General features: G+C 34.1%; 4 protein-coding genes across 4 annotated transcripts; 1 reads left to right on the plus strand and 3 right to left on the minus strand.

The window, feature by feature from the left end:
* Window positions 1,443-3,162, minus strand: LOC105165781 (AAA-ATPase ASD, mitochondrial-like). Its single transcript, XM_011084908.2, has one exon. The coding sequence runs from the start codon at window positions 3,112-3,114 to the stop codon at window positions 1,522-1,524; it is 1,593 nt and encodes a 530-aa protein (XP_011083210.1). The 5' UTR covers window positions 3,115-3,162; the 3' UTR covers window positions 1,443-1,521.
* LOC105165869 lies at window positions 7,439-8,395 on the minus strand. Its single transcript, XM_011085029.2, has one exon. It carries the CDS (start codon window positions 8,132-8,134, stop codon window positions 7,580-7,582), a length of 555 nt encoding a protein of 184 aa, XP_011083331.1. The 5' UTR covers window positions 8,135-8,395; the 3' UTR covers window positions 7,439-7,579.
* On the plus strand, window positions 9,723-10,625 carry LOC105165783 (VQ motif-containing protein 31-like). The gene has a single exon (XM_011084911.2). The coding sequence runs from the start codon at window positions 9,830-9,832 to the stop codon at window positions 10,613-10,615; it is 786 nt and encodes a 261-aa protein (XP_011083213.2). The 5' UTR covers window positions 9,723-9,829; the 3' UTR covers window positions 10,616-10,625.
* Window positions 9,919-13,060, minus strand: LOC105165784 (cell division cycle-associated protein 7-like). The gene is made up of 5 exons (XM_011084912.2): window positions 12,735-13,060; window positions 12,387-12,623; window positions 12,015-12,098; window positions 11,437-11,566; window positions 9,919-11,249 (listed from the first exon to the last, which is right to left on the minus strand). The coding sequence occupies exons 1-5, from the start codon at window positions 13,022-13,024 to the stop codon at window positions 10,944-10,946; spliced, it is 1,047 nt and encodes a 348-aa protein (XP_011083214.1). The 5' UTR covers window positions 13,025-13,060; the 3' UTR covers window positions 9,919-10,943.

Raw genomic sequence — 13,829 nt, forward strand, 5'->3', positions numbered from 1 at the left:
TTAATTAATAATATATAATATTGTATTTGGTTTTTATTTATATTCAAACGAAATTATTTTATTTAATAAAATTTAAAATTAAAAAAATATTAAATAGTTAATTTAAATATATATTAATAATTTTAATATAACATTTTATATAAGTTAAAATTCTATTGATTTAGTATATTTTATAAATAAATATTAAAATATATTTAAATAAATAATAATTTAATTTACTTAATAATATATAATATTGTAAGTGATTTTTATTTATATTCAAACAAAAGGGACAAATTGGAATTTGCCCACTTAAACCCCTACTTTTGTGTCGTATGTTTAGAGAGGATGTTAAGTTGTATATGTAACGGAGGAGAAGAGTATTTTTTATCATTGCACTACTAAAAAAGCCGAAATAGGGTAAGAAAAGACCCTACACCTCATTTCCACCATGTGTACAGCACCTTCTGTCAGTTTTGGACGGAGGGGGTCTTGTTTGTAGGGTTTCAAAATTCACAGGTCTTTTATGTCTATTTCTATTATACAGATAAGTTTTGTACAATTTTAACATAACATAGGGGGTATTATGCAATTTTCCCTAGTATTTAATTAAGAGCATTTTGGTCACAAAAAAGTCAAAATATCACATAAAATAGACACAAAATGTGATCCTATCAGAAGGCTTGCTTAAACTCCTTGCCGACCTCTGTCAATCTTCGCATGCGTAAGAAAGATATCTCAGTCTCCTGACCATTCTACCAAGATAGTGAGGAAGACATCATGCATGCTCTATTATTCTACCCTTTTGCTAGACATGTATGGTGTCTATCTCCATTCAGGGGAACATCAGTTCATAGTAACGTATCTAGCCCTCTCAACTGGATGCAAAAAGTCGGTGCTGATCTTGGTCCTCAAGATGTGCGCCTTTTCCTTACTCTTTGTTGGTGCATTTGGTGGTGTGGAAATTGCAAACTTACGCAAAAGAGCTTCCTTCACCCTAACTATCATATGTTTTGCCAAACGCTACATTCAATTGTATCTCAATCAGAACCTGGATGCAAAATTGAGTGCCCGGCTGCAGAGATTTTCAAAATGGCAACGCCCAGAGGAAGATACCATTAAAATAAATTGCGATGGTGCAATTTTTGCCGATGTCATTGCTTGGGATCGTAGAGGCTCGTGCCTAGCTTGGGCAGCTTGCCGTATTTGCAGACAAGCTGATGGCGAATTGGCGAAAGCCTTTGCAGCTCGACACGGTTTGGAACTAGCAACTCGGATGGGATAGCAATCTATCACTCTTGAGAAACTTAATCGCTAAACTCAACTCACCCATCTCACACTCGTCCATATGTTGTCTCTGATATCATTAGCTTGTCTTATGCTTTTCTTGGTTGTAATTGTAGTTTGGTTAATGGTACTTGTAACTGCAATCAATCATCATCATCACAAATTAAGAGTTCATCTCACCTGCAAACTATACCTAACAATTAATTCAACATGAATAAACAGTACTAGCAGAAAGCATTAATTATGTTATGATCATCATTTGCCATTTTCTATCCCCCCATTCTCCAAATTCTCACCCTCATCACTACCCTTATTTGCTTCACCATTTTCTTTCACTTCATTCTCCAATTTTTCATGTTTACCATTTTCCATCTCTTTTTTCTTCCCTTCTTCTTCACCCTCCTTCTGCTTCTCTTCTTCCTCTGCCTTTCGCCTCTCTTCTTCCTTTGCCTCTTCCAGGGCTTTCATCAGTCTCCTCAGACAAGTCTCCACATCGTCGCTGCCCGATTTAGGCATCAAATTCTCAGCAACATCAGCCGGAGCCATTTTCGTCTCCTCCAACTGCTGCCTCACCGTAGCAAACAGCTCGTGTGAGTCAATGTCCAAATAGTTCTTGGCTAAGAACTTAAACGCTTCGAATCCACAATAGGACAACTCTATGCGCATGTCCATCCTCCCTCTTCGAATGAGAGCAGGATCGAGTTTCTCAACATAGTTGGTTGTGAAAACGATGAGTCTTTCACTCCCACAGGCCGACCAGAGCCCGTCGATGAAGTTGAGAAGCCCCGACAACGTAACCTGGCTTGTCTTATTCTTCTCCTCCTCCAATTCCTTCAACTTCTCCTTAATCTGATCCTTCTCTTCATCTTTCTTCTTACCATTTTGATACCCTTCCTTCTTGTCCGCCTTTTTCTTCTCCCTTTGCCCCGTCAGGTCCAACGAGCAATCAATGTCCTCTATCACAATAATGGACTTGCTGGCAGTGTCGATCAGCAACTTCCTCAACTCCGTGTTGTCCTTAACCGCCGTCAGCTCCAGGTCGTAGACGTCGTACTTCAAGAGATTAGCCATGGCTGCGATCATGGTGGACTTGCCTGTTCCAGGAGGTCCGTAGAGGAGGTATCCACGCTTCCAGGCCTTGCCAATCTTAGCGTAGTAATCCTTCGAGTTGGTGAAGTTAATGAGATCATTGACGATTTCTTGCTTCTTTCGGGGGTCCATGGCTAAAGTGTCGAAGCTTGCAGGATGCTCGAAGATCACATGGCTCCACATACTCTCGCAGCCTTCGCTCTTGTGATTGGTGTAGAGTTTTCTCCGCCTTTCTCTCACGGTGATGGCCTTTCCTTGGTCAAGAACGTGCTTCAAGTAGTTGTTGGTGATCAAATCTCGATATCTTTTGTGGAAAGTGAGCTTGAAGTACCTCTTCTCATCTTCTCTGGGATAGAAGGAGATTGACTGTCGATCAGGGGTGGTTACGCTGGAAGCCCACCATAGCTTGATGCCCTCGTATTCGTCGGTGACCTCTTCGTGCTCGGCCATGCTAAGCACAATGGACTCGGTGTCACGGACCACGTTGGCCTGGAGGCGCTTAGCGTGTTTGGTGGAATTAGCATTCAGATACCTCTGGATGGCGGCGTAGGCTTTGCTGCGTTCGAAACCATCGCCGTGGTACTCGGGGAAGGTGATCTCGATGTATGGATAGAAAAAACTGATGAATTTTTGGGTGTAGCGTTTGATGGGACCACCAAGTTCGTAAGGGAAATAGTTCTGGAACATGGCATAAGCGATGAGTAGGCCTCCAATTGCAGAGCTCATTTTGGTCATCATGTCAGCCATGGGGGGTAACATCTTTGATTTGCTTCTCTCAATTCTTGCTTGCTCTAGTTTCCGGTTATTCAAGAGTGCGTTGTGTGTGTATATATATAAGAAAAAATGCAAGTAATTTCCTTTGTAATATTGTAAATAAGCAAATTATTCTTTTATAAAAAAAAATAAATAGTGATTTATCCTTCTTTATTTTTAAAATACAACAATTTACCCCCTATAATTTTTAAAATGAAGTAATTTACCTCCCTGTATAAGGTAGTTTATTGTTCCATTTTAAAATGTACAGGGGACAAATTGCTATATTTTTTTCATAGAGATGTAATGTGCTCATTTCCAATATCACAGAAATCAAATTACTATTCACCTTATATATATATATATATAGTAAAACTTGGAGGAACTAAATCCTGGCAGACAAGAAAAAAAAAATTTTTAATTCAAATTGAATTTTATCAAACCTGAACTAATCCTATCATAAGTGTAATAGACTTGGCATTGTAATTCCTATATAATTGAGGGATAGTAATAAATCATAGAACAAGTACATCACATGTTTTATGATTGGTTTCGACCAAACTCAATTTGAATAATAATTTTTCAAAAGAAAGAAGTATATGACATGGATGAGCATGCATGTTTTAATCTTTTGTGTCCCTAAATAGCAATTTTAATCTTTTGATCCAAATTCATTTTAAATTCTACACATTACTGCATAAACACATATGTGCACCATTTATGTGTGGGGAAATTATTTTTTAATCCCACACCATAAAAGTTATTATATTTTTTATCCCACAGTTTATACACTTAATATATTTGGTGTCCATAGAAAAAAAATTATAGTATTTGGGATAAAAAATACAATAATTTTTTAATCTATAAAACCAAATGTGGCATAATTTTTATTCTATGAGACTAAAAATACTATAATTTTTATCATATAGAACCAAATATGTCAATACTTTTTATCCTATGAAATCAAAAACATTACAAGTTTTTATTCTTTAGGCCAAATGTGCTAAGTCCGTAAATTATGGGATCAAATGTGCAACACCCTCTGTCGTGTTTGACAAAAGGTGCAATTTTCTCTTTATGTGGTTATTGTAAGTGGTGTAATATTATTCAAATATACACAATAAAATAAGAAAGTATGATTACCATATGTGATTTGGATAAAAATTTTCCATAAAATAAACTTTATGAATGTATAAATATAGAATATATAATCAATTTATTAAAACAAAAAGATTGATGAGTAAGTGGGATGTTTTCACCAATGATATCTTAGCCTAATGGTTATGATTGAGGTTTTATGTGCAAATTTAAGCTTATGGGTTCGAATTTTACCAAAGTGTGTGTATTTATTTAATTTTATTTGAGTTATTGTAATTCACTTATTATTTTAAATAATATTAATGTATAATTAGATTGATATATTAATTAATTTATTGAAATATCGATATAATTATATATATAATTACCACTTAATAAAAAGTGTGAATATTGAGGAATATATAGTCAACTTTCACTTTCATATTTTGTTTTATATAAATGCGTCAAAAATGCTCCACCGCAGCGTTGATGTTGATCTAGCTCCATATTTGTCGGGTCAGGTAATAAAAAAATATATAATTGCTATTTATTTTATATAGGGAATAATTTGCTCATTTTCGATATCGCAAGAGGGTAAATTATTATTCGAATTAGTTTTAATTCTTTTCTAATTAATTATTTGCATGAGGAGAAAAGTAGGTAGTAAATGATGTGGAAAACAAAAGCAAAATGTACCATTTGTGGGAACATGAAAAGATGAAGAAGATGGGCTGATGAGAAGACGCAGACGCAGTAGATGGAGATTGGAGAGTGTGTATAACTGTAATTGGTATTTGACTCTTGGGATCATCAATATCGATTATCCACACGTCTTCTCCCATTCAGGAAACCCTAACAATCCCTTAAATAAAAAATGAGCCTCCATTTTATAAAATAGGGACAACACAACTATACTTTTTTCTAAAAAAAATTAATATAATTATATATAAATCAGTGTAGGTGGAACAAATTTTTTCTGACTTAACTACCCTTATTACGGTGAATATATATCTCCTTACATGTATTAACGCGTGACGATGTGTGAGGGTAGATTGGTCATAAATTTGACCTGCAATAACTCAATAATAAGTCGATCAGGAGTTTATATAAATTTTTTTGTTAATATCAGCAAATTCGATGAATTTTGACTAACAGAATGACTCATTTGTTAAATGGAAGCAAACCTCAAAAGTGTTAGATGTAATTTTTCAATCAAACTTTAGGAGAGCAGAGAGTAATTATCTCTACAAAATAAATATAATAAAAAGAATATCCCAAGGGTGCTCTCTCGCGTAACTCTGTCAACTCAACTGTAAAATCGGATTTACGATTAGACTTCAGTATAAATATTTTTTTCTGGGATTAGGTTTGATCAAATTAAACTAGTCACAAGGTAAGTATATCACACTTGTTATATAATTATTTACTTTTTTAAATTATACATCAATCAAATGATAAATATATTATACTTATAATGTGATTAATTCAGAAGTGAAGGAGTTAAGTGGGAGGTACAATTTCGCCAAACGTTTGTCTTGCTTTTATGTGAATGGAATCTTTATTACCACATGCTGATTATGTGAATGTGAATTCAAAGGTGGTAATAGTTTAATGTGAAAGGGGGGACCAATAATAATCTTTTTGTTTGGTCAAGCATTACAACTCGTGACTTACGTTCCTTTTACCAAATCACACATCTTTTCTTATTATTTTATCTTTATTTATATATATAAAAAAAAATCATTTACACTCACAAACGAATTAATGGCATTGCTCCATCAATTTTTAAATATAGTAATTATACCTCTAATTAGATGATTTTAAAAGTTAATTGACATTTTATTTTCTTTTTTTTTTTATAAAAGTGATTCCACATTATTTGAACACTACACCAATTCTTTTATTTTGTTCATAATACCTTAAGTTGGTTTTTTTTATTTTTTTTAAATATAATTTATTGATTTATATATTTTATTTTATTATAATATATTTTAAAATATAAAAATATAATCTATTATATGCACACAAAAGTGACATGCGACGACAGTAAATGTGAACAAAAAATAAGGGACAAGGATGAGGTCCTATGATGTATGGACACGGCGACATTGACACGATATGATACGGACATAGCAAGACAAAAAATGTAAAAAAATATTATGACACGGCCCGATCTTAACACAGCTACATATGATATATATTTGCATTGTATATATTCTTAATTTTTATAAAATTAATATATGCAACATTAAAAATATTAAGATGAAATATAAAATAAGCATGTCTTATATCTACATTTTTGATCAAATGTGGCTTTAAAAATACACATAATCAGTTTATTTAAAAAGGAATGCAATGAAATTTTCTAATAATTTAAATTAGTTAAATTGTGAACATTTTTCAAATTTTTAGTAATTTTATCCTAATACTATTAGTTTAAGAAGAGTTAATTAATTTTTTCTAATTACACCTAAATTTCTTTCTTTTAAAAAAAATAGTCCAAAATTTCTTAAATTATAAAACAAAATTAAAGTATCCAAAACATGTCGAATACGCCTCCAAAATGGATGAGACATGCCAACAGACGTATCCAACGCCGTGTTCCCTTTTTTTCTCTTTAATGTTCCGACACTCCAATGTTGTATATGTTCGAGGCATATCCAAAATGTGTACGTATCAAACACTGCATTGAGTAATTTTTCAAAATATCTGTACATTATAGATGAGGTCTAATATATGGGCCGGACTGCATGTTGAAACAGAGTCTACCACAAATTCAAGTTCAAATGGGCTTCCTCTGAGTTGGTTTGTATTTGGGCTGTTAATATGGGTATATGTATCTACTTATCTCCTACTCTGGCCCAAATTCAAGGCCTAATAAATCTATAATATGTGAGTGTGACACCCCAACATATTAATTATTAGAGTCACCCCCATAAAATAAATATAATTTTATTATTTAAAAAATTATAAATATCATTTAATTTCAAAATTTGTTAAAAAAACGAGCCCATTAGATTTTTATCCAATTTTGTGATAAATTGATCAAAATGCCCTTTATATATTTAGGATTTTCTAAAAATATTATGTACCGATTACTAGTTTACCCATCCTTAAATATTTTTATATTTCTTCAAAAAGTTTTCTTAACTTTTATTAAAAAAATCAACACTAATAAAGTATCCACCTTAGCGTCTAACGATGTCATAATAAATTTGAGGGGGTATTTAAAAATATTTAAATAATAAAAAAATTTTCATAATTATATCAAATTTAGAACAGAAAAAAGCTATTCATATGTGTGAAAATATCATACTAACTATTACATGTTCAAGTTTCTTTCTACACATGAAAAGACTAAAGAACTGACCATACTATACAAATGATAACCTAATTAATAATATTTGTGACCTCTTTTCTTGATCCTACCCTTGTTTTGTAGGAGCCCAAGCTTCTTCATCATCTTCAAAACCAATTCCATGTTCTTTTTTTTCGTCGGCATGGCCTCTTCATGACCGTATTCGTCCGCAGTTTCAAATTCTTTCTCCAAATTCTTACTGTTATACTTGTGATGATGATAATAATAATGATGGGGTTCAGAGTCGGAGCCACTGCTCCCGATAGAAGAATTACCAATAGCGTTGCAACTATCTTGTAATTCCTCGTTGAAATCCTCCCACAGCATGTCCATCTTCTCTTCCGTTTCTGCTTTTTCATCGTTTCCCCCAATAGTACGGCCATACGCGTCCTTATGCATGATTTGATCTTCTACCTCAGAGAAACTTCTGCAGACGTGTCGTTTTCTCCCATTTTCTTGGAACTCGAACTCATCTGATTGGTTGTTGACAGATGAGATTCTCCAAAGGGGAGGAAGAACAGCGAGACGCACGAGATTGTTGGTAGTGATTATAGGGAAGGTGAAGTCTTCCATTGTGCTACTCATCATCATAAGCTACCTCAAAATGAAAAAATTGAGGAGGGATGGGAAATAGTATGAATGTGAGTAGGAGTTGATAGGTAGGATGATGAGATGATGATGAATTCATTTAGTTTGAGGTGGTGGGGTGTATTTATGTGTGTGTTAAGAGTTGGTTGGCATGTTTTTAATTAATGAGGTTGGGGTCATGAGTTTAGGCTGTGATGATGGAGTTGGGTGGCCCTCAGCTACCCACCCCCCCATGCATTTATCCACTTCAAATTCTTTTTTTTTTTTTAATTTTTATCATCTACAATTTTATTTTATTTTTTATATATGTATTTCTTTAGATAAATATGTATTAAAATCGAATATATATACAAAATGTGGATATATATATATATATATATGAAATTATATTTACAACCCTTGATTTATGTTATATTTACGTAAACTACCCTTATTATTTTACATACTTTACAGAAATCATAAAAATCAGGAGTAATTTATGTAATGATATTGATATTTTTTATGAATGTATAAATAATTTTTTAAAAAATAAAAATTGAAGGTGGGATGTAAATGTCATTATCCCATAAAATAAAGTAGAGAAGAAATGAGGTGATGTTTGTCATTCCATTTTGCTTTATTAATTAAAACGAAAGCTACTGACAACTCCCGACTTGTCTCATCTCATGCTACAGAATATATGATTCATAGATATTAATAATCCTAAAGATATTTTTCTTGCTTCATTTTTTCAATTAATCATCAATATCAATAAATAGATACTTTATCCAGCCCATATTTATTTTCCATATATATATATGGATAAATTACAATAATTTTCTCAAATATTTTGTATAATTACGAAAACTCTCTTGTTATTTGAAAAATTATTAATATCCGTTGAGTTTAACGGTCGTTTAACAATTAACCTAATTTATTAGGTTTTCATTCATTTTTTATAGTGAACCGATCAAAATACCCTTGTAGATTAAAAATTATTATTTAATTTATTTTTTAATTTTTTTTAATTTTTTGGACTAAGTAGACAATTTTTTTATAATTTTTTAAAAGTTTTTCATCCACCATGTTCAACTTTTTATAAGTTTTTTCTAAAAAAATAGAGTAAGAGTAAAGTTAAAAATTTCATACCTCCATCCAAGGATTACATAATTTCTTGAAACATCAGGAGGGTGTTTGTAATTTTTCAAACAATGAGGAGATATTAATAATTATAACGAACCTCAAGAAAAGTTGTTATTATGTGATTGATTATTTTTTTAAATTGTATATTAATTATATGATAAATTTATTGTACTTACTATATAATTAATTTAAATTCGATCAAATTTAATTTATATATATTAGAATTTTATTTTTTGGAAAGTATTAATAAATGGTTTGAGAAGAAGGAGAAAAGCAAAAAGAATGATGGTGAGACATTAATTGAGGGTGCAGCAGCTAATGTTTGGCGTCCCTTCCCTCTCCTAAAATTCTTCTTCTTCTTCTTCATAATTAATACTAATGAAAGGTCAGATTTCTTTACCAAATTCATTAATTAGAGGCAATAATTAACATTCGCTCCTTCCTTAATTTTATATATGCTGTCTGATTTCTTACACACACATACATACATATATATATATATATAGTTGCATGCAATGAAATGTCTGAAAATTCTTCTTCTGTTGTGTTTTGCTGTCATGCAAACATGAATGGGTCATGAGATCAGCATGGATGCATGACCACCCATTTTTTAACCAATTAACTTTCCTGTGGCCGCCGGATAGATCTATATTATCAATATTGTGTCTGAATCTTCATCTTCTGTCCTTCATTTCTTATCATCAGAATTACAATTGCAAGAATCCAACCAACGCCCCCCTCTCTATCATCGTCACATCCATGGCCAAGCCCGTCGTCCCAAATCCCGGCAGCGGCGGCGATGGCGGCGCTTCCGAGACGACGTTTGTGCAGGCTGACTCTACGTGTTTCCGGGACCTGGTCCAACGCTTAACGGGCCCATCGGGAAATGAGGCCCCAGCACCAATCAAGTCTCCAGCACCCAAACCAGCCCAAAAGCTCCATGAGCGCAGGAAATACAAGCAGCCCAAGTTAGACATTTCAACACCAATTGCATTCCAGATTCCATCAAGCCCACCCATGGTAGGTGCAATGAGCCCACAAGGAGCAGGGGGTTATGGGCCGGGCCCATGGAGCTGCCCAGCAAGCCCGTCGAGTTCTATATTGATGAGCCCACCAAGGAGTTTGCAGGCCAGCCCAACAAGCACCCCTGTGTATGCAGTAACAGGGGGTTCAAACAAAAGATCATCACCATCAGCAATGGAGATAGATTTTGGAGAAGAAGAGAGAGCAATCAAAGAAAAACGCTTTTATCTGCACCAATCTCCACGCTCCAAAATGCGACTTGCACCAGAACCAGAGCTCCTCACCTTGTTTCCTCTAACGTCGCCTAATGCGGCTTCTAGTGCTACTCATAAAACATGAAAAACAATCATACGATAAAAGTATGGTATGCGATACTACATTTTTGATACATTTTGTTAGCCTCAGTTAAATTTACTCACTGAAATGCCGTTTCTTGAATTGTAAAAGTGTTGGTGCAGACATTATAAATATTATTTGCATTTGAACATGCACTGTGCATTAGACAACTACTTCTCAAGCATTAATAACTGTTTGCAGTAAAAAAACTAGGCTATCTTCTTAGAGAACTTGTTTTTAGAGTTTCTAGAGCCATGTAGCAGGAAAACTTTTTCAAGAACTTGGATTCGAGGTTGATTTTTGAAGCCAGGTAAATCAGCAGCTCAGCCTCTCAAGTGTTTTCATCTTCTCGCCGACTAGCGATCTCAACATCAATGTTGCCGTCATCCTCCTCATGATTATCTCCTCTAGATTCCTCGTCATTGTCTATTTCCCAATCATCTTCTTCCATTTCATTTTTCTTGCCAACCAATAGTAGCAGAGAAAGTGTATCAGATGGTTCTTGTACTTTATCATCAGCTGAATGTGATCCATCGGCAGAAATTGGATCTTCAGTAGCTGCCGCTTGCATGATTGCTTGTTCACGACGAGTGTAAATGAGGTAATGCGCCACAGATTTGAAACCAAGACTTGCAACCTGAAATTTGGGAACTTGTATGCTTATCCAAGGATACCTTCAAGCATATCCAACCCCATTTAATCCCCTTCCACACTAAATATTTGTAGATACTTAATATCATGATAAATTATATCCCACTTGATATAACAGCTGAAATTCTCAACAAATGAACTAGGAAATTGAAAAAAGAACTCATCAAATATACCTTCTTGTAGATTGCTCCAGTTGGTTGCCATCCTTTCTCTCTTCTGCAGCGACTGCAATTGCAAATTCCTCGACACACGGGGCAGATCCAATCTGGATTCTCATTAACTTCCATAACGTTCTCCCCATACCTGAAATGTGCAATACAACCAAACAATTCTGTGACCAAAAGATTGGGTGGTATGCAGTACTATGGATCACCTAGGGAGAAGCGAAACTATTATTTGTTTGAGTTTGCTTCTTAAGTTCAAGCTAATCCTAAAATGTGGCAAAGGATTGAAGCTCCTTTTTTGCAGTCCAGTTTTTATTTCACTAATAGCTATGATAATGCAGGAGAAATTTGAACACCGGGATAAACAGGATCAAAGGAGGAAGGACTATGTCTTAATTGGTCAATGGGAGGACATCAAATTTCACTCTTAAAACCATTTCGTTTCCTTGCATTGATCCCAAAATAAATTTTCTTGTCAAGATCAAGAGGAACACATCAATTCAAAATCATGCAGAAACATGGAAAGCAAACAAAATAACAAAGAAACAGGCTCAAAATTTATTACAACTAGTATATATTGCAAAGACCTCATGTATAAGCAATCTCCGCAAAACTGCCCAGTGACCATCTCGCACTTGCTGCATTCAGTGTGATGGCCTAGAGTTTTTTGCCTGCGAAATTCAAATGGTGTGATTATATCCAACATAATGATTTTTGGGAAGAACAAAACAGACACATCAAAAGGCAAACACTTGGCTTTAATGTTGTGGCCACACATAAATTAGAGTTAGAATATTTGTAAAGCAGAGTGTATAAGCATTGGCCACAAGTCGCAGACCAAGATCGGCAGTAACAAAACTTTTATGGGGTTATAAGTGATAAATATTCCATTCACTCTTCTTCTCCTACAAATGGATGAAATAAACGCAGAAAGAATTCCAGCAGCAACGTACTGATACCTGCATTGGTGGCAAGTCTTGCCTTCAACAGGATCATATATGCGCTGCCCATCTTCATCGTATCCGTCAACCAAGAGAGTCCAAACAGCCTTAGAATCACCCAAGAGTTTCTCGTGTTCCTCGGTATAAATTTCAGGCTTCTCACCTTCCGGTATATGGATCTCCACATCTTTAACTGAGTTCTCCATCTTCGGAGGTTTCTTCTCGGAGTAACTCACTCGAGGCATGTCTTTCAATCTGAAGACGACCCGTTTACACATATCAAAATCATAAATACAGAGAGGCAGAGGCAGAGGCATGAATGTGAGAAGAAAACCTCCAAACAGCAAATAAAGAGGGAAAGCGTACCTAGAGGAGCGCCGGGGAGGATGATTAGAAGATGTGGATGTGGTCCTGGGTTTGCGGACAGAAGAAGAGGGTTTTGAGGAGGGAGGTTTGAGGTTCTTGGAGAGATCAAAAATGCCGAGGCTTTTCATTCTCTCGGTGTTTTCTTTGATTCTTTGTGCTCGAGACTCTTCGTACTTTGTTCTGTTAGCATTTCCTCCTCCGACTACCCTATTTCCGACTGCTGCTTCTTCTTCTTCTTCGTTGTTCTTCTCAATCTGCTGTGCTCTCCCCCTGTTTCTCGTACTCACCATCGCGACTCTCTCTCTCTCTCTCACTCTCAGTCTCCCAGTGAGTTGGGGATTCGGGTATGGGTCATCATTCGCTGTCTTTTATTTTCCCGCGCACGCCGTACGGGGTTATGGGGTTTGTACCTTCAACTTTAAACTTTGTACCCTTCCACTCCCGCAGTCCCACTCCCAATGCAAGTGAAACGGACAAAATACATGAAACTCCCTTTTATTTTTAAAAGTACCCAATCTTTTTTTTTAATTTTTAGAATAGGCTAAAAAATTCCTCTTATTTTATTTTAGTCAGTAAAAAATTTTCATTATGTTAGCAATTAACGGAAAGTGCAAGAGACGCGCGTCTGCTGCGTTTGGTAGTTATTTTCTGCGATTTAGGTTCATATTTAATGATAATTTAGACTAAAATATCCCTCTATGGGTCTATATAATATACAAAGGATTTTATGACTTGTTTTGTGTCTTCCTTTTGTCATTTCTAACCCTAAAAATAAGTATTAAATTTAAATTAAAATATTAAATTATATTTAATTTATTTAATATTAAATATTAAATTATATTATATTTAAATTCAAATAATTTTATAATTATTAATTCTTAAATCAATAATTATTTTTAATTAATTAAAATATATATTTAGTTACAATAATTATTATTACTTAGCCAAAAATATTTAATTATTATAATTATTTAAAATATTCTTAATTAACTAAAATATATTTTAATTAATATAATTAAAATTAATTAAAAATTAAAAGAAAGAAAGAAAGAAAATCTGCTATTTCGCCCCTTTTTTTCGTCGAAAACTTGTTTC

This window comes from Sesamum indicum, linkage group LG6, assembly GCF_000512975.1.
Source record: "Sesamum indicum cultivar Zhongzhi No. 13 linkage group LG6, S_indicum_v1.0, whole genome shotgun sequence".
Taxonomy (NCBI): Eukaryota; Viridiplantae; Streptophyta; class Magnoliopsida; order Lamiales; family Pedaliaceae; genus Sesamum; species Sesamum indicum.

What these genes read in the sequence shown, in the direction of transcription:
- LOC105165869 (XM_011085029.2), bottom strand. Translation starts at nt 8,134, where the DNA reads ATGATGATGAGTAGCACAATGGAAGACTTCACCTTCCCTATAATCACT.
- LOC105165784 (XM_011084912.2), bottom strand. Translation starts at nt 13,024, where the DNA reads ATGGTGAGTACGAGAAACAGGGGGAGAGCACAGCAGATTGAGAAGAAC. An exon ending in AAGACTTGCCACCAATGCAG is followed by an intron (nt 12,099 to 12,386) that starts GTATCAGTACGT and finishes TGAATTTCGCAG; the next exon opens with GCAAAAAACTCTAGGCCATC. An exon ending in GGAGATTGCTTATACATGAG is followed by an intron (nt 11,567 to 12,014) that starts GTCTTTGCAATA and finishes TGCACATTTCAG; the next exon opens with GTATGGGGAGAACGTTATGG.
- LOC105165783 (XM_011084911.2), top strand. Translation starts at nt 9,830, where the DNA reads ATGAGATCAGCATGGATGCATGACCACCCATTTTTTAACCAATTAACT.
- LOC105165781 (XM_011084908.2), bottom strand. Translation starts at nt 3,114, where the DNA reads ATGTTACCCCCCATGGCTGACATGATGACCAAAATGAGCTCTGCAATT.